Below are 26,605 nucleotides of genomic sequence, written 5' to 3'. Positions count from 1 at the left end.
CATAGGATGTGTTTGCAGCATGGGCAGTGGGGGAGACGGGCCTACCAGGGAAACACTGGGGCACAGCAAGGACAGCTGATCTGCACCCCAGTCAGCACAGGACCACTCAGAGGAGACTGGTCAGGAATGTAGAATTGCATGGGGTGCAGGCTGATGAAAAGACTCAGGCCCAGACCAGAGTTTCGGATCTCCCAAGAGCTGGAAATACCTATAAAGTCAACAGTTAAATCTGAGCTCCACAAAAAGCCTTCCCTAGGGAATCAGCAGCAAAGCAGCAATCTAACTCAACCACAGAGCTCAAGTACTGGTCCCCACAGGAAGTTCCCCCATCTTAGAATAAGCAAAGGACAACAAATTAGTTCCAGTGCAGAGTTTAAGTGGTGGGAACAGCAAATAATCCAACACAGAACTGAAAGAAAAAACAAAGTACCCGCAACCAGAGACAAAGTTTCATATTAACTAATAAAGGTCTCATGTCACCAAAGAACACCTCTAACACATAGAAGGACCAGGAATCCCTTGGGATACCAAGCCAGACAGCAGGGAGGTCCAGGGAGCTCAACAATGGCCCCTGATACCCACAACCAATCCTGAGGGTGGGGGATGAAAGCCTCAGCCATGACCCCCAAAACCCACAGCCAGCCCAGCAGTGACCATTGAGCCACAGCAGGAAGCACCCTGGTCTCTCCTGACCGAGGGTGGTAGGGGGCTGAAGGATTCGGTCACACTCCCCCAACCAGCCCAGTGATGACCACCAAGCCATGGCAAGAATGGCCCCTGGTTCCTGAGCTGACACGGTGGGGATGAGGGCTTTTACACACCCCTCTGACATCTGCACCAAGCCCAGCAATGGCCAAGCTGCTGCTAGAAGCCACCCAGTCTCCCCTATAGGAATGACGGGGGTGCCACAGGCCTCAATCCCGCCCCTCCTCTTCCCTCTTTCTTCCATCCCATTTCCTTCCCTTTCCCCTCTCCCCTCCCTCCCAACTGCTCGGCAACATCCTAGAATGTAAAAGATAATATTTTAAAAATTCCATTTTCTTAAAAAAATAAAATTAATTAATTAATTAATTAATATGATATACCAAATAGCTACATTTAAGAGGTCATGTGGCCCTGACCATCCTGACTAGTTTACCATTATTTACATACGTTATCTCAAGCTGATCACAGACCAAATATTGGAAACATTCCAAAAAATTGTTCTGTTTTGACATATGTAGTTGTTGTGGGATGCCAAAGGAACTGAGTCATGACTTCACAGCAAAGAGTAACAGTTCATCAGCAAAAGGACAGGAAAACATTAGGGAGAAGAGAACAAGTTTCCTCCCTCCTAAAGTATTCATCCAACTGATGTCTATCTTGATGACCTTAATTGACAAAATCCAGAGTTTTTAACTTCCTGTTTTGAGGAGTCCATTCTCAATTGTCAAGGGCATGAGCTTTCAGACTTTTCTTTCCCATGGCTTGTGATCGTCAGCCCTTCAACAGGAATCTCCTCTCCTTTTATTGCTTTCTAAACACAAAAGTCAGCATATAGGTCTCAGGAGCTGTCCTCTTTCAGGAGCTTCTTGAAAAACTAGGGTTGAAGCTCTGGCCATGCTTGGGTTTCATGTCCATTCAGACTACCCCCATGCTGTTCATGGCAGCTATGGCTGCAGAGTGGCAGCATGTCCTCTGTTGCCTTATTTCTTTGTTCCTTGATCACTTGTGTATTTGGAGATTTTTCTCACTGATCATTTGTGTGCTTGGGAATGGCATAAAAATTACCTGTTCTTTAGAAGTCTGACATCACTCTTCAGTAAGTCTTTGGACCTGAAAACTTTTTGAGGGAGATTTTGAAGAAGTGTATTCAGATATTTTATTTTTCCTTAGTTACTTCCTTAAATTTTTGCAAAATGACCTGTTTTGTTGATTTTCCAATCTATCAGAATAAAATTGTGTATAATAATTTTTCGAAATTTAATCTCTTCTGTATCTGCTTTACATTTTAAATTTAGATAGCTGTGCTTTTTTTTTAATTGTATTTTTCAGAGTTACATTTTTTTCATTTTTAAAAGATTATTTTCCAGGGAACTATCTCTTAGTTCAATAATAATTTTTGTTTATTTCAACATGATTGGTTTTTACCAATTTTACAATTACTGACTTCAGGTTTTTTAGTTATGTTTAGTTAACTGAAAATGTTCTTAAGTAAGGATTGTTTTACTTTTTCTTAAATACTGAAAACATTTACTACTGTGTATTTGCCTCTAAATATTTCTTTGGCTGCATTTTATTAAATTCAATATTTATTGAATTCTTCCTTAGCACAAAAGCAATTGACAAAAATTTCATTTTAATTAATAAGCAACTTGGAGTCTTTTCCTTAATTTCTTATTATCAATTTCAAGTTTTGTTTTATTTTATTCAGATTACATTTCTGTATAATTTCTGCATTTAGAATTTAAAAAAAAATTGTTTTGGCTTTAGTTTATGATCAGTAATAAATACTGTGTGGGATATTTTAAAATAATGTGTAGTGTCTTTGTATTTAAGATACAAAGCTTAGTACATATTTATTAATCAACAATATAAAATATGTAAAATATATTTTTACATCCACTATAATATTATAAATATTCATCTAGGATTAAATTTTATATTCTGATGTTAAATATTTGTACACATGCAGATTTCTAAACAGGATCTGTTAAATGAAATAAATAAATTGTCAGGAGCTTAAAGGTGAGAGCTGTTTTTTTAATAGAACTAGAAAATAGCAAACTTTTGAGCAAGTTCACAAAATAATCTCACTAATTTTAAAAATTAAGTTACATTTTAAGATTTTGGTTTTACTTCTTAACTCACCATCTGTTAAATCAATAAAAGCTAGAGTTTAATTTTTGTTATTATATATTAATTTCTAAATCAACTTTCCTTGACATTTGTGCTTTTTCCATCTGCCAATATGGCCCTTAAAATTTGTTTTTGTATACTATATATATACACACATGCATTTATATCTGCATAACAATCTCCTTATCTTTCAAAATACATGTACAGAAATCACTTCATAATATAATTATTTATATATAATAACAAGTAAAACTTTAAAAAGGCAAGAGAAAATAAGAAAGAAATTGTACAAAGCCTAAAAAAGGTAGCATATGTTCTGAGTTAGATTGCTTAAATTGTTATAATCTAGGCTTAAAAACTAAATATCTGTGTCTTGTCTTCTATAAATAAATATAAAATTATTCCTAATATAAAGGGAGTTTGGAAGATGAGAAGACTGAAAATATATGTGCTGTGGATTGACTGTCCCCCCAAACTCACTGAAACTTAATCCCCTCTGTAACAGGGAAGGAAATCCTATTATGGTAATTGAAAGGTGGGGCCTTAAAGAGGTGATTAGATGTGAAGATTCTGCTCTTGTGAATGGATTTATCCATTCCTGGAGTAATGGCCATAGTTCTGATGGCTTTAAAAGGAGAGCAAGTGAAGAGGTCACTTCTCTCTTGCTCAGCCATTTCACCATGTGATACCCCATGTCGCTGTAGAGCCACCACCACCAAGGCCTTCACCAGCCTCCTAAATTGTAAGAGATAAATTCTATTTCTTTACAAATCACCCAGTTTCAGGTATTCTGTTATAGCAGCAGAAATGGACTAATGCCATACGCTACATGCTTAGAGCAATTTATGATGCATATGATGTTTATTTTTTTTATTAATATCGATATTAAAATGTAAAGATTGATCAAAATTCTTTCCCTAGGAGGGGAAAAGGGAAGAAAAATGCTTTAACTTAATGAAAATAAATTTAGCTACATCACTTTCCATCTTTGTTTACCTTGTATTGTTACCTGACGTATTTAATTTTAGTGTGTAAAATAATGGAAAATTCAAAATTATTATTTCATTTGTAATGATTCTAAATATTTTTTACGACCTCCAATTAATTTGCCACTCTGTTGTTTATATTTTATCATTTTTTAATATTATGCATATTATATAGACTGTTAGCTTTATTTAGTCTAATAGAACACTCTAAGGTTAATTATGAACATTTAGTGAGCACTCACTATATTCCAGACACTATTCCAAGCACTTTCAGGGTCTAAGTTATTTAGCCCTCACTGCAACTCTTTGAGGAAATGTTACCCAAGTCAAATGCATGGTACCAGCAGGGGCAAGACTTAAGTCCAGGCTTTCTGGCTTTAGCACCCACAGTCTTTACTACTGCAGTGCAGCTAGACAACCAGGTGAGCTGCCCTCATCTGGACTTAAACAATGTGTAGCATTTGCTTCCTAATGGCTGGTCATTTAGCACTGTTATTACTGAAGAGTGACAGATCCTTATTCCTAGGGCCTGCCAGGAACAATTCTAGCCTCCATAACATTGGGGATTAAAAAAAGACACCAGAACTCAAGCTTATAGATTTCATTTACTAACTTCTCCCCTCATGGTCCATTGTACTACTCAATAGTCTATAGATGAGACTTCATCCCTATGGTGAATACAAAATTTCTAAAAAATTCAGTGTGAGGTATAAATATAAGTTTGATTAAAGTACTTTGCTAAAAGCATATTTAAAAAGTCAATTATTGTACTCATTTTGCTGATAAGATCAATATTTTAAGAGTATTTCATGTGGAAATTCATCTTTAAATTAAATCGTCTTAACAGAGAATAGAAAATTACTACTTAAAATGTGACACTCTTTGTTAATGTAGAATTGAGAACATTTGGAACCTCTTTAACACCAGTGCCTGAAACAATGCACAAAGCAACTTCCCAGCAAATGCGAGATGTGGATGTCAATCTCCAGATATAGATTATTTTGATCTGAGTTAATCTACTTATATTATGAACATATTATAATAGAGAGAAGTTATTAATCCCTTTGTACTATGAACATAACAAAAATATTGGGAGGGGTATTGATCTGCGCAACTTATTTCTTTGTCGGTTCTCAGAGTTGACTGGCTGAACTAGCTGGTTGGTAATGTGGTCGATCTACTGGGTCCCATGTCTTTATTATCATCTCATCTAAGTCCTTTCCTTTCTATCTGTTCAGTGGGAGAAGAGCAGAGCTCAAGAGTACATAAGGAGCTCCATTCCATTCTTCCATTCCATTCCAAATAAGCAAGCGAACGGATATAAAGCAATTGCTGATAAGGCTGTTTTCCCGGTCAAATAAAGCACATTGTTGGTTGTTTTCAATGCTAGATTCAAATTTTATACCAATCATCTTCCTAACACATTGAAAGGGTAAATGTATCTGCATATGATTCACCCCTGATTTACAGTAAACTTGGTCCAATAGCAAAAAACTAGTGAAAGACCAAACAGAAAAAAAGAATTCCAACTAATTCCTAACTTTCTTAACAAGCCCTTAAAATGCCAGTTGTCTTTAGTATTTGAGTCTGAAGACTAGGTATCAATTACTAGCAAATAAGAGTTCTCAGGGCCTCTCAATGACAGTGATTACGAAGAATGGCTTCTGGAAGATTCTTTCCACCCAACTTTGAAAGGATCAATTTGTTTCCTTTTCTGTGTATTTGTTTATTCCCCATCAAAATGCTGATAAGTAATTACTTTCAGTTACATTTCTGCAACTTCACTGAACCTTGTAATTCCATATTCTATTGCCAAAGTTTAACCCTGTCAATATGACCATCCAAGTTAAATATAATTATACCACTGAGCTGAGTTTTCTGCTGTCTTCTGAAGAGTGCATGTGCACTGAAGCATGTATTCTATCAGATTTGGTATGAAGAGTCTGTTTCTAGAAACAAAGAAATTAAGCCCTATGTTCACCATCTCTTTTCTGATTGGGTAAATTTGTTTTCACTCAGTAAGCTAAAATGATATATTTATGTTATGTATTATGTTAATTATGAATGAAGACTTTTATAAATGGAAGATGAATGAAAATGGACTCTTAGTTCAGGAAGTTTGTGGCCTTCTGTAAAGCACTGAATGTGCTATTCCCCCCCCCATAAATCCAAAGACATATTTGAAAATATGTTAACCTCTAGGGCTTTCAATCATTTATCTTAAAATCACATTTTCTTAACCACTACTATGGGAGAAAATAAAATACCTGTGCTAATGTTCTGATCAGCATTCATTGAGTACTTACCTTGTGCCAAACACTGCTAAAACATCACATTATTTAATCTAATTTATGCTTCCAAACAACTCTGTGAGGTAGGTACTATTATTATTGACATTTTCACGATTACCAAACAGAAGCTAAGTGAGGTTAATTGACAGGTTCCGTGTTTGTAGGGTTAGTAAGATGCAGAAACCATCAGCCTCATTCCAGCAGCCAGAAGCCTCATAGAACAATGGTTATGGTTTGAGGCTGCGAAGTGAGGCTGCTTGGTTGGTATCAAATTTTAACTCGGCCACTTCTTAGCTGTGTAACATTGGGCACATTGATTAACCATTCAGTGCCTCAGTTACCTAATAGGTAAAATGGAGATTGTAGTACTATTACTGTACCTCACAGGGTTATTGACAGGATTAAATGAGAGTGTGCACTGAAGTGCTTAGAACGGTGCCTGCGGCCCAGAGATTAGTCCAAAACATCAGCTATTTGAATACATGCATCTGCAATATGGGAGGCATGACAACTTCATTCTTACAATACTGTTCATAAATTTGACATAATAAAGGTCCTTGGATGTGAATCAAATGATTACCTTCATGCCAACTATTTTTCTAATGGAAAAGCTTATGCTTACTATATTGTCCCCAAATTTTTTAGTAATATTCATTAGTTATTTATTAAGATAAATAATAGGAAGAAATGATAAAAGATTAGGCACACACAGAACCTTTGTGAGAGGTCTAATTGCATCTCTTGTTGGTTCTCCCTCCCATTCTCCCACGACCAAATGAACCCTCTTATTTTAGATTGCTAGGGAATTGAGAAAAAAATCAAAAGAGGCCACAGTTGGGGACTCTTCCTACAAGGGTGCCCCTCAGCACACAGAATGTTACACATGCATCTTTTACATACTTATCTTTAAACTGTTTATCTGGCACATCGACAGGCAGCTGGTGGAACAAATAGGAAATCCTGGGAAGCACATTCATTTTTAAAGTGTTAATGTGCCCAATCCAAGAGACAGTAATGTGCTTCCATCCGTTAAGATCCCCTTTAATGTTTCGGATTGGAGGGCCATAATTTAAATGCAATGCATTATCCAACCTGGAAGGTATTCCACATCCTAAATATTTAATTGATTTCTCCATCAGGAGAAGATGAGCCTACACAATAAGCAGATCCTATCTATATCTAAGTGTCCGATTAATCGTGTCTCTAATTTAGGGTAATTTAGGAGTTTACAACTTATAAAATGGCTATTTCTTCCACATTCCTCTGAAAGTACCAAGAGGATTGTGTCTGGATTAATTGCAAACAGCAGACAATCCTCTGTGTATAATGAAAACTCAGAGTCAGCATCATCCAGCCATGCACCTATAATTTGAGATCTCATCTGAATATTTTTCACCAGGGGCTTCACATCCAATGTAAATTGAAGTGGCAAAGGAGGAAAGTTGTAATTGTTGCATCTCTCTATTAAAAAAGTTTAACAAGTTCAAGTTCATTCCTGCTGATTTTTACTTAGTTGGGTCTTAGCTAACTGAGTGAGGAAGATAAATCAAGCTACTTGCAGATTTTCCTAATGGTGCAAAGTTTGGCACCCTGAGGACTGTGGAAATGTCTATTACTACACTTGTAAAGAAGAGAACTGGAACAAGACTGTGGGTGGCTGGATCCATATGAGTGATTTATTATCCCTGAATCCACTTAGTCATTTCCGGATAAGCACGTAAGTGCCAAAACGTTATGGTCATTTTCAGTTTAAGAAAAGAACAAGGCACATCTTAACATAGAAAACAGATATATTATCTGGAGAAATCAGTATTTGCTTTCTGAGTTTCACAGCACATTGTAAGATTTGAGTTTGTAAATGTAAAAGTAGCATTGAACTTCACCTGAATATGTCTACTTCTGATTTTGTGAGGTCCTTTCAATTCTCCTTTTTTCTGTAGTGAAAAAATATGGATGTTCTTCTGTTAATCTTTATTTTAGGATTTGAGGTCTGATAATAAATAAATTAAAAATTTGTTGGCATATCAAGTATATAATTTTTAATGTTAAATTTACCTTTTCTGTGGCAGTTTTTCTCTGTCTTCTTGAAGAGCTACTTTGTAGACAGCTTAATTTTTGTTCAAATACAAATTAGAATCAATTTTCTGGGGAAAAATAATCAGTATAGCTCCTGTTCTCTACAACAAAGAAAATACATTTGTAGACATACTCTGGAAATTTAAATCCCTCAATGCTCTTTTGAGCAAGTCCAAGGAGATTTGAAGACTGACATTTTGTACTTCGCTATTCCCGAGAGGCATTTGTATGATCATCTTTACTGAGGTTTGTTCCTGTCCCTGCTGAATTAATATGCATTTTCGTTAACTAATCTTGAAACAACAGGAATAAAGTTTATCCAGGTCTTTTATACCTCAGAGAACAAAACAAATACTACAAATCTTTAGAGAGAAAGGATATACAAGAGGGCTTGAGGTGACTATTTCAAAGCAAATACTCTTTAAATGATGTGCAAATTATTTCAGCTCTTGAGCATGATTTATGAAAGGGGATTAGCCCACTGAAATAAGAACCAAGTTTAAACTGTTGGGTTTCAAAGTCAAAGATGAGAAGTGGTTACAAGAAATAGAAGGAGAAAGGCAACAATAATTTAGAGAAGGGATTTGTTTTAGCTTTTCCCCTTAACTGACTCACCTTAAATTAAGTATCACCAACTACCCTTCTTAGCTGCACTAAAAAATATTGCACTTCTCCTCTAATTTTCTATAAAGTTAAGAGAGTAATAATTAATAAATTAAACTTTAATGTATATTTTAGCAACAAGGTCTTTACCTGCCATGTAAAAATATAATCACAGACTGTGTTAAACAATTAAAACTATTCAAGCTGGAAAAAATAACTTCCAAGAATTTTGAGTCAGAGAACATTTTTTCTCAATTCACAAGTCACATCTATAATAACACAACATAATACTTTCTAATATTCCAACATGCTCTTCAAGTAATAGTTAAAAGCTTCTTGTAAGACTTATGAAAATGATTGCTTTTAAGTGATTGCAAAGATTATGAAGTGAGCTCACTCATGATTCCATGATGACCCACTGTTCTAGAGGTGAAGGAAACTTTAATGACCCTGCTCACATGTGATTAATGTTTAATGCTTCCTGACTAAAATTCTGGATCTTGTTCACTAAAAATGAGTTAAGCAAAAATTCTGTGGGTTCTTAGCCAAACCCTTCCGTGGAAATCAGTTGTAGTTAAACACAACTTTAAACTAAGGCATGCAACCTCAATAACAAACCCAGGTACTGAGTAGGACCAAAAAAAAAAAAAAAAAAATTAATTATTCGTATGTAAGCTGTCCTGGAATAATAAAGCTAAATAAGTGAAATGAATCCAGGCACTACTAAAATTTTAAGGAAACCCTTCAATCTGTCTCATTTCTATTTAGCAAATGTTTAAAGAACTGTACACTTGAGGGCAAATTTGCGAGGAAGATTCTTACTGAGAAAATAATTATCATTTGCCCATTTCAGTTTTCATTTCCTAGAATAAAAAAGGGTGTACCTGAAAAAATAATATTTTATTTCAGAAATAGTTATTATCAGTTCTTTCCAATGAGGAAAAAGTCATACTACTATAAGGTTTAAACAGACTTTATTTTGAAGCTGTGCTCCATTTTTTGATAACTAAATTGTGAGCCTACTCTTGTTTTCTTTGCAATTTTTCAGAACAACTTGACTAAAGTGCAGCCTGGTGGCCTTGATTGTTTTGGCAGGCACAGCAGATAAACTTACTCTATGAGTAAAACTGCTAAGCTGTGGCTCATCCAGAATTATGACACCTAACCTGAAAGGCCAATGGGAAATGAATTCAAGTACTCAAGAACAACATAAAAATAAAGTAATTTTAGCAATCAAATATTATTATTCTTGCCTTTGAGAAGGGAAGTAACAAAAAAAGGCTGCGTGTGAGATTATATGTGCCCAGAAGAAGAATCAAGTGGAAGATAAAGGGTAAATAGAATCTCAGAAAGACTTTGCACATGTGTATAGCCAGGGAATTGTGAATTATTTCCAGAGAATTGCTTGGAGCTTTGGTTTTTTGTCTGTTTGCTTTGGTGAGGGTAGTTTATTCTTGAGTCATTTTCTGTTATTGTTGTTGTTTGGCTGGAGCTGTTGGCTTTTTGACATGGGCAGTTCAGTGCTGATGATTTGGGTGTGGCACAGGCAAAGGCTACACAGGAAGTATAAATCTTGAGTCTCTCAATTAGTCTGTAATCATGGGTTGGAAGGGATTGATGAGATTAAATAAATATTCACCATTGTCATGACATGGCCAGTATGGTAACCAAATGCAGGGTTATTTTACACAAAGGCAGACTAGATAGCTCTTCTGTATGAGGAGGTCGTTATCATCCCAAAGGCCACTCTCTGGCTCTGGACTTTCAAAAACCTATTTAGAAAAATTGTCATATTATAATGCGTTTCTCAAACTTTAATGTTCATACTTGTTAAATGCAGATGTGGTTCAGTAGGTTTGTGGTGGAGCTTAAGAGTTTGTATTTCCTATAGAGCTCTAGGTTATATTGTTGTTGGTGGTCCATGGACCACACTTTGAGTGGCAAGAATCTAGTAGACTCCTGAAAGAATGAGATACAGGATGCAAGTTCTGAACTCTTTGGCATCCTGGTGTTTTTTCCAAACCACAGAAGCAATGGGTATTTGGGAACTGCCAAAAATCCTTCCAATATATGTCAAGAATATCAATATCACCTCAAAAATCTCTGGAATCTTTCTCCTTCTCTCATTCCCACTCCTTAGTTTGTGCCTGCAGCATATGTTACTTGGTCTGCTATAATAGTTTCCTGATTTATCTCCTTACCTCTGATCTTTCACTTTTTTTGTGCTATCTCTTTGCCATTCTCCACATTTCCCCCAAAATTATTATTCTAAAAACCAGATCTGTTAATGTCTCCTGCCCGCATAGAAATCTTTCACTAGCCTCCCATTACCTATAGTATAAAGTCCAGATTTCTTACCATTCTGTGCAAGATGCTTTGCCATTTCCAACCTGACCTCTGTTTGCTGCCCCAGTGTTTTGTAGGACTCTACGCTCACCCATCTGTTGCTGTTCTCCAAACACTTTATACTGTGTGGTTCTTTCTTTCCTATCCTGATACGTATCCATTTTCTTCTCTGCCGTTCCTCTCTTCTGTATCTGAAACACTCCCAGAGTTCCACAGCAGCATTCAACTCTAGGATTCTTTAATTCTTCTTTATTTGAGGACTTTCCCTCCCTGGCTCTCTTCCTCTAGTCCCTTCCCTACCTTGTGTGTCTAGGAACAACTTCTAATACATTACTTGCACTAAAATCTCTGTCTCAAGAATTGTTTCTGGAGAAATCCAAACTAAAAAACATCCATCAAGAGGTGAGTGCCTCACAATTAAACCTTTTCTTTCATTCTTTATGCTTAAAATTCACAATGGTTTCTTCAAGGTTCTCCTCTCACTCACTTGGACATTTAATAGTGAACCCCACTATGTTTCAGACTCTGCCTTAGGCAAGGGGAACAGGGAGGGGAATCATCAGGGGGTCATGGCTTTTACGCCCTAGGCATGTGCAGTCTAATGCAATAGGGTGATCTTGGTTTAAGCAGATGACTGAAGCCTTAGTTAGCTAGGATTACCTCTCCCACATGCTACAATCCCTCTGATGAACGGGGTATGTACAGGCATGCTTGCCAGCTTGTCAATAGACTGTACTTTGGTAAAACCAGATTTTTAGTGTCTTTCAGTTCACTGCTTGCAAGAAGCTCTATATCTATGTGGTTTAATATTTTTACTGTAGTCAATAAAAGTCACCTCTTTATCACCAGATGCTTTATGATATTTGTTTGATTCTAATATATTATTTATATAAAACATTAACATTAAGCAAAATCTTTCTGTATTTTTAAGTGAAACTATGTAATTCTGTTAAAATTCTACCATTGTATTATTTCACTATTTTATACAAGAATGGAAAAGGCAACTGACACTTGGAGAAATTGGATTATAGAGACTGCCACTAGGCTCACATTCAGGAAAGGCAAACTCGAGCATTTATATCCAGTGATACTCAGAATCTCTTAAGGTAAGAGTATATATGATGCCCTGAGTCAATAAAATAATGAAGATATTAAAAAAAATGTAGTCTTTGGCAAATTATGCATTTGTTTGTTTTGCATTTTGGCAACTGCTTAAATCAGTAGCAGAAGTGCATTCTTGCTATATTTCTAAAGAGAGAAACTGGTAGATTTATAGTAGATAAACAAAAGTCATGATTATTTTACTTAGAATTCATGCATATGGAAATCATTGTATCCAATATTTATATCGCAATATATAATCTACAAAATTCTTGGGTATGTTTCAGATCCATTATATATATTATCCTTAGATATAACACATACAGATGGTCCTTGCACTTATGATGGTTCTACTTAATTTTTGACTTTACCATTGTGCAAGAGAGATGTGCATTCAGTATGCTCCTCGACTTAAGATGTCATTACGTCTGGATATACCCATGGCAAATTGAAAATATCATTAACTAGAAAATGCATTTTCAACTTTCAATATTTTCAATTTACCATGGGTTTTTTGGGACATAAACACATCTTAAGTCAAGAAGCATCTATATATTACATTTTTAGATAATACACATATTTATATTTATATTATTTTATAATTATACAAAGAGTATCCACTATATTTATCTGGAAACTCAATTTCAGGAAAGAAACTTGTCCATATCATATAGCTATATATCATGGAGGTAAGAATTATACTAAAGTTTTCTGACTCTTGGACCCAAATTTCTTATACAATCCCTTGCAATCTTTTGTAGCAGGTGCTGAGAGCCAACACTTGAATTATTTTTGTGTTAAACTGGATTTTTATAAATAAGCTGACCCTAGAAAAAATTACTTGCAGAGTCTTCTAAAAATTAAAATTACTATTATTCTTTTTTGTACATCACAGAGTTTCCTTTTTCTTTAATGCCTTCAATAGAACCTTGAAAATTCCAAGTCAGAGACCATAGAAGAGCCTCAAGAATAGGTATAAACCACAGTAATTCTTTCAAATAAAATAGGAGGTTAGAATGGATTATAGAAATATTGGAAAGTGTGGCCTGAGCTGAGTCTTAAAGGATGTTAGTTGAGTAAAGAGAAGACTTTGATTTAAAGGTAAAAGTCAAATAGAGCAGTGTACATTGAAGATTACAAGCACTATTTCCCTGGAAAGTAAATTGTGGGTTAGGGAGAGGTGGAGAAAAACTGGAGAAGGGGCAAGGTCATAAAGAACTTTCTACAGAGGAACTTAGACTTGTGCTATTCCAATGTAGTAATTTGATAAAAAATTGTTCTTAACCTTTGACCTCAGTTTTGGAGGTTACCATATCAGATGGCAAGATCCCAGTCTTATATTTTGTACTTGGTTAAGGCATCTCTTATTTTACCTCTATTTTTTTAGCCAAATTAATTTTGTATATATGTAAGGTATGTTTTTTACATCGGGAAATTGGGTAGCAGGAATATTTGGCTTCAGGTACTATTTAAATAATCAAAGAAAGATGAATTGACAGATTGATTTACTTTTTCCACATCATCCATGAGCCGTTTCTTGAAGGAAGCTAAGAGTCCTAATGTCATACATCACACTTTATTGAATTTTGATGGAAACATCTGGTGTTTTTGGATTCAACTCATACTTTTAGGTGAAAGCAATACCCAATTTTGCTTACATGGGTGTGGGCTGTACTATGAGTAATAAGAAATAAACTTATTTTCTAAGAAAATCTCAAAAATTCTATATATTTACAATTAAATCTTCCCCCTAAGCATATTAGGCCTATTTTGGACATTTAAGTAAATGCATTAAAAATCAGATTACTTTCTTTTAGGACTTTTAAAAAAACAGCATAAATTCCTATACTCCAGAAACAAAAATCAGTAGACTAAGTAAATCTTGCATAGAAAGAAGTGGTCATTTGCTTTCAAAATAATGCTTTTCTCTGCACAGATATTTACTGTAAGAATGCCTTAAATGCCATGTTTAGCAAAGGTACTTTAAACTTTATATCCCAACAATGAATGAATGTTAAATGCCTAACTTTATTAAAAAACATTAATATATGCTCATTCTAAAGTCATGAAATAGAGAGAAATTTCCAGAGGGGATCAAAGAGCATTTTTTCCTTTTGTTTACAATTACAGTAGTGTATTAACGCTAAGGAAATATTGCTTGAGTGTTAGAGCAAAGACCCCTCTGGATTTGGCCTATTATTGAAAGAAAGATGCCATTTGACCTAATGAAATCAGAAATTGATTAAAAGCAGTTCATCTAAGGAGAAGTACGGTCGCAGTGTTATTGCCAGGGTCAGGAGGAAGATGGGGTGATCTAGTGCTTGAGTGCCGATAGGGTTAGATAGACTTTCAGAGTAGCTGATGCTACAAGATGCATGACAACGACACCCATAGGTCAGAGGGCAAGATCAACCCTTAGATGGGAAAGAAGAGATTAATCAGAACAATCTTTGCTCAGCTCATAAGTCCTCTTATCAAATGAATCATTAAGAACTGAATGTTTTGAAGAGACTGCAATCTGTGGGTCCCAGGAAAGTTGGGATTGCTGCTAACTATCTTAGGAGCACATGTCAGAACAATGTCTGGGGTCATGTAGGGCCACCTTGAAGTCCTGGAACCTTTGTGAATAATACTGTTTTGACAAATTAATTTGGATGCCCGGTTATCAAGTATGTGTCTAATCTTTACTGTTTTCTCTCATGATGTTTAAATCCCCCAGCCTTAACAACATAAATTTTCATTTAAAATTTTCCCATTTTTTCTTTTTCAACTGAATATTTTGAAATAAAGAACTCCCTCAACCTTGGAAAACAATTGAGAAGAGACTTGACATTAATTGTTTCTTAGATATTGCCTATCTTATAACTATAGTAAAATAAAATTATTTATTTGTACATTTTAGTACAATAGTTTATATTTTTCAAGTGGACATTGAATAAAACTGGTGCCAGAGTGGCTATTTCTTTTGGGAAAAAAAAGTCAGGTGATTGACCATCTTACCCAGTCAGAAACCTTTGTCCCCTTGAAGCATCATAAACCATAATACTCTACACAAACATTATGACTTTTTGTTGTTTCCAGGTGAGAGCTTTTCTGTTTTTTAGAGCTCAATATGATTTATCTGTACAATTTTAATATTGTTTTTATTTTCTTGGCAGATGGCTTGCTCATCTTATTATTTTCATGCATTGGCAGGACTAGGCTGCTCTATACAAAATTCTTAATAAGAAGAAACTTTAAAATAAGTATTTATATGAGACTTCAGAACAGACTTCACAGTATGTGTTTTAAACAATTGCTAATTACATATTTATCCAAGAAACTAGTATGACTTTTCCATTTTGGATAATAATAAACATTTTACAAGTTTTCTTAATTATATATTTATCAGAAAGGTCACAATGGCCACAAGAAAAAAAAATTGGCTTTCAGGAAAAGGAGGAAAACAATGAATTATCAATGTTTTATTTAAGGATGTCTTAATCTAACACATATTCAAAAAATTTGCTCTTTCTTTAAAAGTTTTTAAGTTGCAATTAGAAAATAAGTATATTCTTTTATTCAATTATGCACACAGCCAATGTATAAACTATGTGTGTGTTTACTACAGTTTTTAAATGGAAAACTTTCTGGACATACAGAAAGGATAAAATAACAGCACCATGATCACATGTATACACACCACCTAGATTCATCAAATGTTAACATTTGGGACAATGCCAGACTTAATCTGTCATTACACATATTTCTTACAAAAAACATCTGCCTTGCTGAAGACTCACTTTCCCACCCATGCTGTGAAAACTTTCTCCCCAACCCTCCATTCTCTCCTTTTCCCACTATTTATTCTGGCTTGGAGGCTCCTCACTACCTCCCTGCCACCACTAGGGATTTTCAGGGGCCAGGAGCTTCCCAGACAAAGCCATTCTGAGACTCCTAATTGCTTTGATGGAGTTGGTGCAGGAGAGGGGGAGAAGGAAATGGGAGGTCAAATGGAAAGCAATGCTACTGGGAAGTCTTAGCTCTCAGGGCCAGAGGTGCAGCAAACTCAGAATGAGCTGTCCATAGAAACAGAGTTCTAAATGATAGCAAAAGGCCCTAGTGTGCTTTTGTGGCCTGGTACGTGGCTTCCTTGTGAAAATGTGTCAAAAAAGTCTAAGCAACCAGTTTACAACTGTATTTTGAGAACATAGCCTACTTACAGTTGTGGATGGCCAGTATTATAATTATTTAGATAGTAGATAAAATTACTGCCTTCTCTAACTTGCTTTCACTTGGCATGATTATGACTACTTTGCAGGCAAATATTTAAACAAAGACAATGTTAAAAGTCTACAGCATTTTCATTTTCTACATTGTATAAATAACTCAATACAAGTTTTTCATTCCTATCTTTATCCCACACATCATTAAGGGGATATGGAACTGGGAAATCCACATCTAAATACATATACCTTTATTATTACACACATATTGCAGATACCCTAATTACAAATATCCTAAAGAGGACATGCAATTGAGAAATCCACATCTAAATACTTTTAGGATTTCACCCTGAACACATTTGTTTTTTATGATAACTTAATCAAAAGACAGCTAAAGGGAAATCCATTTCCTTTTAGCGTTACCTTTTGACTTTATTTTCTCACTCACGTTCATTTTAGGATGCTTAATTTATAATACTAAAAATGTCGATTTTATATAAAAGTTATTCAAGTTCTCCACACTTACAGATTCTACAGTATAGTACTTGATAGGCATGAGATATATTCCTACTAAAGCATAACCTAAATACAAAAATATTTTTTAAAAAATTGAACGCACAGATGAATGAAGTCAAGACTTTTAATAGTGCACCTTTAGTTGTATTTGTTAATGAAGCAAAACAACTAGAGAGGAAAAATAAGTTCTGTTGGTGTACAGTTAAGCTAGGCATCTGTAATTAACAACAGTTTACTGCATGTTATCAAATGTCTAGAAGAGAGGAGATGGAACGTCCTCATCACAAAGAAATGATCAAGTTTTGTAATGATGAATATGCTGATTATCCTCATTTGATCCTCACACACTGTATTCATGTACTGAAATATAACTCTGTACCCCACAAATATGTATAATCAATACATTTCGACAAAAAATTTTTTAAAAAGGAAGAATGAATGCATGCATGAATGAATAAACTAGAGCTTTTTCTAAAGGAATAGTGAAATGGGTGGATGCTGAATCCTTTCCATCAACTAAAACTTCTTAATGACATGCTCTTCTGGGCAGAAAAAAAATCAAAAGTGTCTCTTGGCTCCATTCTACTGTTTCCTGGTATGCTGCTCCCAAGAGTGCCCTGGCTGCCATTCGTACCTGGGGAGTCGCCAGGGGAAAGACCAGATGCTCATATTTAGATTTTTGCAGCTATGACTCCCATATCCAATTCCGGCTTTCCTCCCCTATTTTCTGTACACTTAGGGAGCAGGGTGTCAAGTATATATGCCTTGCTCCAGTCTTCCATCAGACACCACCCTTGGCTCATTCCTTGTTTTGGTGCCATCTGCTTGGGGACATTGAGGTTAGTAATAAGAGCTCCTACTTATTGAGTGCTTGCTGTGAGATAAGTATTTATATATCTAATTTCAAATTCTCACACAATCCTGTAAGGACAGTATTAGGTGCATTTCTATAGATCTGGAAAATAAAGCTCAGAAAAGTTAGAAAACATCTCCAATCTATCTGATTCAGGATTTGTATTTGGGCTTTTCTTCCCCTTGCCATCAGTGGAAGACATTTCTCTTCCCTTGGAGAAACATGTTAGCATCTTCGTTGACTGACTCTCCACTTTCCATAACAGCCCTCCCTGGAGAGCTGCTCTCCTACTCTCATTCCAGGCTGGTGTCCTGAATTTCCCACAGTGATTTGGCCCTTACATTGAATTTTTGGCTTCTTGTCTGTTAGACTCAACTGATATCTTAAAATAATCTGATTAGTACTTAATAGTGTTGGCAGGTTAGAATCATATTTTTAAAAAGAAGAGTATATTTAAACACAACTTTCTGAATTCACTCATTGGGATAACATATTTTTCCCATGTTATACAGACAAACTGGACAATGAAATGACCACCTGTTAGCTGCTAATGATGTTCACATGCCTTTTAAAAATGTAATACTGGCTTTATCTGCCTACAATCTTGGCGACAAAACTCGTGGGAACATCAAGGGCATAGGAAGCCAAAAGCAGCAAACTGACAATAAAGTTTGTGCTTAGACTACTAATAAGAAAGAGGATACTGTGAATCTCTGATTCCACATAATTATTTAATCTCCAGAGGGTGACATAAAACTGAATGCATGTTTTAAGAAACCTAAGTTTGGGTGTTCAAATCTAGGACTGAGATCAGAGGAGTTTCACACAGGGTATTTTCTACTTAAAAAAACGTTTTAAAAAGCATCAAATATAAAATATGCCAATCACTATTTCAAACGCATAGTCTAATTTGATATTGTGTGGGTGGGTCAATCATTATGCCTTTCAGATGAAAATGAATACATACATATGGAATGAACTTAATTCAGAGTAATAGATAGATATCAACTGTGTCCTACATTGCAAAAAATAATACTCTGGTTTCTCTTCAGATCGCATAAATCTTTCGCCTTTTACATTGCAAAAAATATACTAGCCCTAAAAAATCTTCTAACTATACATATTCACCAAGATACAAAAAGAAGCATTTTCTAAAATTGAGGCTAGCATTAAAGATTAAATGACTTTTTAATTTTAATAGTGAAATCAAAGCCCAAAGAGAACATCTGGTTTTAATTCTTTTGATAAGTTTTTGGGTCCCAATTTAAGTTTACTAATATCTATGTATGTTATTTTAATGTATTATTTCTACCCAAGTCCAAGGTTGTTATAAACTAAGTTTACCTTTTATGTGTTCACTTTGCTATAGTATAATGATTAAAAGCACGGGCTCCAAAGTCAGATTGCTTGGGTTTGAAACATGTCTTTGTACAAGTTACCTTAATTCTTTAGGCCTCAGTTTCCTCATCTATAAAACAGGGTTAAAAATAATACCTACCTCATAGGGTTGGTGGGAAGATTAAATGAGTCTATATAAAACAAACAGTGAGAACAGGGATTGGTGCACAGTAAGTGATCAATATTTTCTAGTTTTTTTTTTAACTTCAAAGTAAAAAGTGAATATGGGATCATTAAACAATTAGGTACATCTTGAAATGGTTAGAATAAATCATGTGTTTCTTACATTATCTTTAATTGGGATTGAATTTAAGCTCAATTTATGACAAATACTTTAAGACAAATAATTGTCTTTCCCAATTAAAAGTAAGTTCTAAAGAGAAAGAGCTGATATTCTATCTGTAGGATTTTTTTCCCCCAATTGCATCCTAAAAATTTTTAAGTGACTACTGCTCAATACAGAATCCATTAGCCTCAGTGTTTCTCAAACACATTTTTGCAGGCCTTTTTCTTCATAGCTTCAGGTTTTAGAAGCATGCCAAGATCTCCTTCCCAGCAATTATAGCTGAGAATGCAGATCTACTAGTTATTGTACCACATATTTTCAAATATCTACTATAAAATGTTTATATAATTAGTATTAAATACGTACTCACAACTGAATTCTAATTCTGAAATCTTACATATATCTGATCCCATATGAAGTCAAAGGGAAAAATGACCAGGAATGAAAGGGAAATGTTCTTTAAATTAAATAAGTTCAAACTGTATCATCATATGGAAAAATCTTTTAAAATGGCATTATTAACTTTCTACAAGTGCGCCATGCATTTTCCAGACAATAACACTGATAATCTTAAACTCCAACTTAGCACAACAGGCTAACTAAATATTCAGCAGTTGTTGAAAATTATGACACGGGTCTTTGAATAATGACTTAATTTTGAAAGGGTGCTTCAACTCTTAATTTCTCATGCAATTTCTAGATTTGTGGCTCACAATGATTCAGCTTTGGAAGACATATTATCACATGTAAATAGCTTCCCTCTTCCTTGTCATATGTGTGTTAGAGTCTGTGTGCATATATGTGTATATGTCTGTATGCATATATCTTTCCTAATGCACATACATGTGTATATACATATTATCATCTAGTATACATACTTGTGTACATGTACATGTATATATATTCCATTAGCAACCCTTCTCAATTTACTGACTTCTGCTTAAATTAAAAAAGCTAAGATGTAACTATACTGATCTTCGGCCAGAGGAAAATGGCAGAAAAAATGGTGATTCAGAAGATTGGGGCTAGCTAGGTATAGTACCATAATTTTTGAAACTTTGTGAAATTGATTTTCTCTGGTTCCAAAGATATCTGTGTGTTCTTTCTGGAGACTGAGAATCAAACCAATTCTGTGAGATACATGTGATGTGTTTTAACAACCCTCTTTTATTGAGGAAGAAGAAGGCTGGGAAAAGGTTAAAATATACTCAAGATGACTGGGCAAGTGGTGAGACTGTTTTTTTGAAATTCCAAATTCAGCTCTTTTAGAATATTAGAACTAGATGTGACCTTGAAGGACATCTAACTCACACCCCACATTTTCTAGCAATCCTGAAAAGCACATTTCTAAATCTTCCTGGTGGTCTGAAAGTGTGGAAAGTTGCATAGCCTGTTGGCTTAAAGTTGGGCCGACTCTGGTGGTCATTCATATCTTTTAATATACAGAAATCAAATAGTCAGCAATACCAAGGTTTGGAGATGCTTGACATTTCCCACTCTCAAAATCAATCACCAAACTTAACCTCTTGGCTATTACTCAGAGATTCGGAGATGTGCTGTAAGCAGAGACCATAACCTTGGAACAATTATTTTCTCAAAAGGCGTTACTAACAACACTGCAAGCAAAGTGCCCACAGACTGCCCTCCAGTGCATGAATCCCTGTCCAAGAAATGGCTACGAATCTTCCATGAGTAGTATGAGTTTGGCTTACATCTTATTTCAAAGCATTTATATTTCATAAGCACTGCATTTAGACAAAATTAAAATGACTAAGTCAAAGAAAATACTCACTTAAAGATTTTCTGTGCTCTGGCTTCTGTTCTTTTATATCACTGTCGTAGTGACTTAGCAATTCAGTACTGGAGGATCTCTGGATTTTAAATAATTCCAGGTTTCTTGATGGACAACTTGGAGCCTTTGGCTGGAAACAACAAACAATTAAACCAAATAGTTTTAATAGAGAGAGAAGATACAGCAAATAGTTTTGTAGTTTATTTTGATGTTGAATTTAAGGAGAAGTTTGAAATAAGATAATTATTTTTGGATAGAGCCTCTATGCTAAACTCAACACTCACACTTAATTATAGGTTATATATGTGTATGGTGCTTTCTAAGTGCTGTGCATTATTCCAAGCACTCTATATGCATTAATTCAAGTAATCATCACAGCAATCTTACGAGGTAGGTAGTATTATCATCATCTCTATTTTCCAGATGAAGAAATTGAGGCCAAAAGAGAAAAGTAATTTGCCTATGGTCACACAGCTTATAAACAATAGAGCCAATTCTATTGGTCGCAGAGTTCACTCTTAAAGGCAACAAACTGTGTGTGTGAATGTGTGTGAATGTGCACACACACACACCCCTACCTCTAAGGAGACTGTATTGATGATGGCAAAAAGTCAATTTGTTATTTTGTGCTTTAAAGTTTTAGTCCCCAAATGATATAATGAAATATAGCAATTAAATATTAATAACATCACAAAGACAATGTTGTATTTTCCTATTGTATACCATGTTTAAAACTCTCAAGAATAATTTTTCCTCAAAATTTTGCAAATATTAGTGTCCTAAAATTAGATGTTGAGTCTAGAGTCAGTATGAAATGAGTAGTTTTAAATAATTTGGCTCTTTTAAAAACCATACTTTGAATGTGTGTTGTGGGATAATTTCATAAAGTTCTAGATATGTAATTTTCATAAGAAGAACAGTCTAGGTTAGCTGGAAGAACAATAAAAATCAGTACAAAGAGTTATTGTTTTCTGGTATTATAACAGTGAGCATGGTCTTAAGTACATTTGTATTTATTTTCAAGAATATGTATTATAGACTGCATATACTGAAAATGTAAAAATTCAGTAGTTATTAAGTGCTTGTGTGCTTTTTATAGCCTCAAGTAAATGAATGTCCATGTTATTTCAGAAGAAAAAACAAAAGGAATGCTCTAGGTTTTCGAAAGAGAAAAATTAAATGACGTTTAGTTCCACAAATCCTGTCTGCTGAAAAGGTTTTTAGTGGTCTCTATTTAAACTTAAAAGAACCCAATATCTTTCAGTCCATAGGATCTATTTAAATGCACGTGTGTTACATGCCTGAACAATAAGATTTAAATGACTACATTTTAATTAATAAAGGTAACAGCCAAAACAAATACATACCAGTCTGTCAATTGCATTTTTGATAGCATGGAACCAATCCAATATGATGAAGTCAATATCTGACTGTAGAAGGAACTCATTTCCTGATACTGTTGTGATCTGGAAAAAAAAAAAAAATTGACAGGTAAGGAAACCATGTAAAATAGATTTCTCACATTTAAAAAATACAGCCTTTAAGAAAAACACAGTTTAATACACTGAAATATTTTCTTATTTTCCAGTAATTGTCTTTCTGGAAACTGGAAGGCTAGGATCATTTTGAACTGCTCTCTATAAACTGTTTTTTCATGTCATAACAAATACATTATTGTTTTAATAATAGAACGATTAACTCAGAGTAGGGCTAAAGCTGAATTACTCTGACTTAAGAAGAAATAAGCCAGGAAGTTCAGAGTAATGCAGACGGTGCACACTTAAGTCAGAACCCGCAGAAAAATGCACCCGGGTGTGTCAGAATTCATTCTGCACTTTCGGCTCTTTCCTGTTTGTCTTTTTCAAATCTAATAGTATCTCTATATTTGATTTCCTTTTACAGAGGGCTCTAAAACAGATTATTTACGAAAAAGACTGATGCAGACTTATCCAAAAGGTCATTCAGCTGAATAACATTTGGCTGTTTCTACTTTCCTATCACAAAGATCTATAGGAAAGTAATAAAGGACCACTTTCCCTGCAAAGAGAGTATATTAGAATAAAAGTTCATTTACATATTTGAACCTCTCACGGAGAGAATTTATCAAATGACCATCCAGCTTTCCAACTCTTGGAGCTGTTAAGTAGTTGGCAATGTTCAGGGTGTAATTCTACATTTTTCATTACAGTGAATCTTTTTCTCCCCAGAATTGTGAGAGAAGGATGTGACCCTAAAGAAACAGAGCAATGCTCTTGGTTTCCCACATAAGAGGCTACTTAGAGAAGAATTTGATTAGAGTGGGTGTGGACACACTTTTTGTATTAGGCCATCAATCTGAACTGTGAAGATTTTCTCTTTGTATTATTGACTTTTTGTAGCAACAGGAAGATGAACATTCCCGGCTACTGTCACACATCAAGTAAGGCTTCAGAGGTTTAGAGGACTGACATTTCAAAATACTCAATCAGGAGCCAGTCACCTTTATTCAGCTGTACTTGCTCTAAAGAGGAGGTGAATGCTGAAATGTGGCATAGGTCCAGAAAACCACAAATCATGCTTCAGGCTGTCTCTATAATTTTGACCTTAAAGTGACTATTATGACCCAAAACTGCTCACTCTGAAGGTTTCAGTGATTCTTACGGCAACATTTAATGGTCATGATTTGGTGTTTTAAAGAAATCTTTGGTTACACATGTGCATATATATTCATTTGTCAGTTATTTTCAGAAAAACTCTATAGAGATGCTACATTACTCAGTACTAACCATTCTTGAGCAAATGGGTTCCAATATCAAGTTCAGTCTCTACCACCATGAGGAGAAGAAATGTCCAAAGTGTATGCAATTATAAGAAGTGAAAGACTAGAAAATAATAGGATTTAATTACCCACATTAGAATTTGGCAGTTTACCGGAGCCAATCATTCTCTTTCTCTCTTTTTTTAAAAAAATAAAACTGCATGTAAGATTTGGGATGGCTCAAAATAGTCCTCTGTTTTATGTATCTAGTAAAAGACAGCTAAGCTGATGTTTGCCTAATTATCCGAACACCATTGCAATGTTCTTTACTTACATCAAGTTCCAAATATTTGCTTAATAAAGTGTTGCCTCAGAAATAGTAATCTAAAAATATAAAGTCACTTCTAACCAACACAAGAAAACTGGTAGTGTCCTTGACCTCTACCTTCATCCTAATCTAAATTTAAATATTTTGATTATGAATGTATTATATAACGTCACACTTTGTTAACATACACAAAGAAAAATGAATTAGCCCAGGCATAATGTATACTCTAATAGAATATTTCTCTGCCAGTATAAATAAACCATTATTAAAATTATAAAAAGGAACAACATTTTTAAAGTACAAGAAACAAACATAATTAGATTTACTGTATTCTGAGGGTTTAAAAAGGAGCCAACATATTTCAGTTTTCATTGTAGTAAATTCAAACAGTGATAAAATATAAGTACTTCAGCAGAGCATTTGCATTTTGGGTGCATGCTATGCAATGCAAAGGAGATCTTTTACTGCTAACACAAGGAAAAGCAAAATGCATTTTAAAAGTTTCTTTGTCCAAATACATTACCGCATTAATCATACATAATCAGTGATTTACAAATTCATTTTTAGGAAGCTAGATCGGAGAACTACAGGAATACAATTCATTCAAAACATACTATCAGAGAGATACAGTTCACATCCTTTACTCTGTCTTCCCACTAATCTTTCGAGTTACCAGGCAGTCTGGAGAAGTCTGCTACTGCTCTCTACAGTTTAAATGCATCCACTTCTTAATTACAGTCAGTAATTGACTTTGTTCTGCTCCATTCCAGTCACTCACAGGAAAGTAGTTTCAAAATCTTTGACTGGTAATGCCCATTTAATTCAGCTTTCTCAATCCACTTTTTTACATTACCTCTTTAGAATTTCTGATAAATGGTTTGTTGAATCATATTTGCACTTTGAACAATCGAATTTTCAACACTCTTGGGGGAAAAAAGACATCAGTAAAGAATGTTAGCTTTGAGTAAATCTTTTGATTGAACAACTCATGATGACAATCTAAAGTGATGTAGAACTAATAACAGACATAAAGGATTTGATACTAAGCCATGCTAATGCACTCTTTCTATATCATGTTTTGCCTGTGTGACAGATGTCAGCGTGAGGGTATGAAGGAAGAATTTACAGAAAACATGACAGGTTTAGATAAGAGCTGCTGGTCTCCATTTTGCTTAGAATCCTACTAAGGGAATGTTTCTTGAAATCTCTCTTCTCCACTGGGTCATATTTTTTGGAAGGGAAATACCAGGGCACAAAAGCAGTCTTAATGAAGTGTGCTAGTGTTGTCAATGAAAAGTATCTTCAAGTACCCGTCTGGGGAAATATGCCTCAAACTTTTTTGCAGTTAATAAGAGTCCATCTGAATTCTTGCTGGTAACAAATGTATGCCCAGGAAATTATATAAGCATGCTCAATGACAAATGTAGACTAGACATAATCTTTAAGGCTTTTTGGTATTAATTTAACAATGATTTTCCTTTGGGCTTGGAATCTTGGTCTGTGTTCTTGTGTGGTTCCTCTGAAGATGGAGGCAGGTATATACAAGCTCCAAACTCCGCTGATAAGAAATGAAGAGGGAAAACATTTGTTTTTCAGATTTTAATTAAATGGAGTACTGTCATGCTAATTTAAAACATCTTAAGAGAGTTTTAAGGAGCAGTGTTTAAATTTATTTAAGTATTCTCCTTTCCAGTACTGTCAATTGTTTCCCCCTTGTCGATATTCATTATGGCAGTAAGATTTAAGAGTGTTAGATTTTAATTCAAATGAGAAATTAATATGTAGAATGGCATTGATACTATTAAACATTTCCATACTTTTCTTTACTAGAATAGAAACAAAACCTTTTCAGAATTTCACTTTTTTTCTGATTATAGGAATAATACAAATTTATTGTGGAGAAGTTAAGACAAATAAAGGTAACAAAGAATCAAATTAAAACCACTCATAACTATGCAAAGCAAATACTGTAGACATTTTAATTTAGTTATTGCCAGTCTTTTAATAATAACCAAATGATATTTGGCTTTAATAATAACCAAATAATAACCAAATTAATATGATGATGATCAATGGATAGCTTTATGCTATTGATAGATACCTCATCAGCAAAACATATCTGATGGTTAAATGTTGTCAGCTTCTTCCTTTTCAGTTCTCCTCACCTGTGCATGGGGTGATTACCAAAGATGCAAGAGACAATAAGTGACATTTTGCTCCCCTCTCTTGGATAGTACCACCTTTCCAAT

At 34.7% G+C, this 26,605-nt stretch overlaps 1 protein-coding gene across 1 annotated transcript in view; it reads right to left on the bottom strand.

Annotated features, from left to right (window-relative positions):
- The window catches only part of ARHGAP15 (Rho GTPase activating protein 15), a 563,492-nt gene that overhangs the window by 280,159 nt on the left and 256,728 nt on the right, over window positions 1-26,605 (bottom strand). Inside the window, exons 6-7 of the mRNA XM_063076301.1 lie at window positions 22,659-22,757; window positions 21,292-21,421 (exon numbers count right to left, since the gene is read on the bottom strand). Of these exons, the coding sequence (XP_062932371.1) occupies window positions 21,292-21,421; window positions 22,659-22,757 (229 nt within the window). The remainder of the gene's footprint in view (window positions 1-21,291; window positions 21,422-22,658; window positions 22,758-26,605) is intronic.

The sequence above is a fragment of the Cynocephalus volans genome, chromosome 1 (genome assembly GCF_027409185.1).
Source record: "Cynocephalus volans isolate mCynVol1 chromosome 1, mCynVol1.pri, whole genome shotgun sequence".
Taxonomy (NCBI): Eukaryota; Metazoa; Chordata; class Mammalia; order Dermoptera; family Cynocephalidae; genus Cynocephalus; species Cynocephalus volans.
Note: the sequence above shows the minus strand (reverse complement) of the source record. Positions and strands in the feature narration are given on the sequence as shown.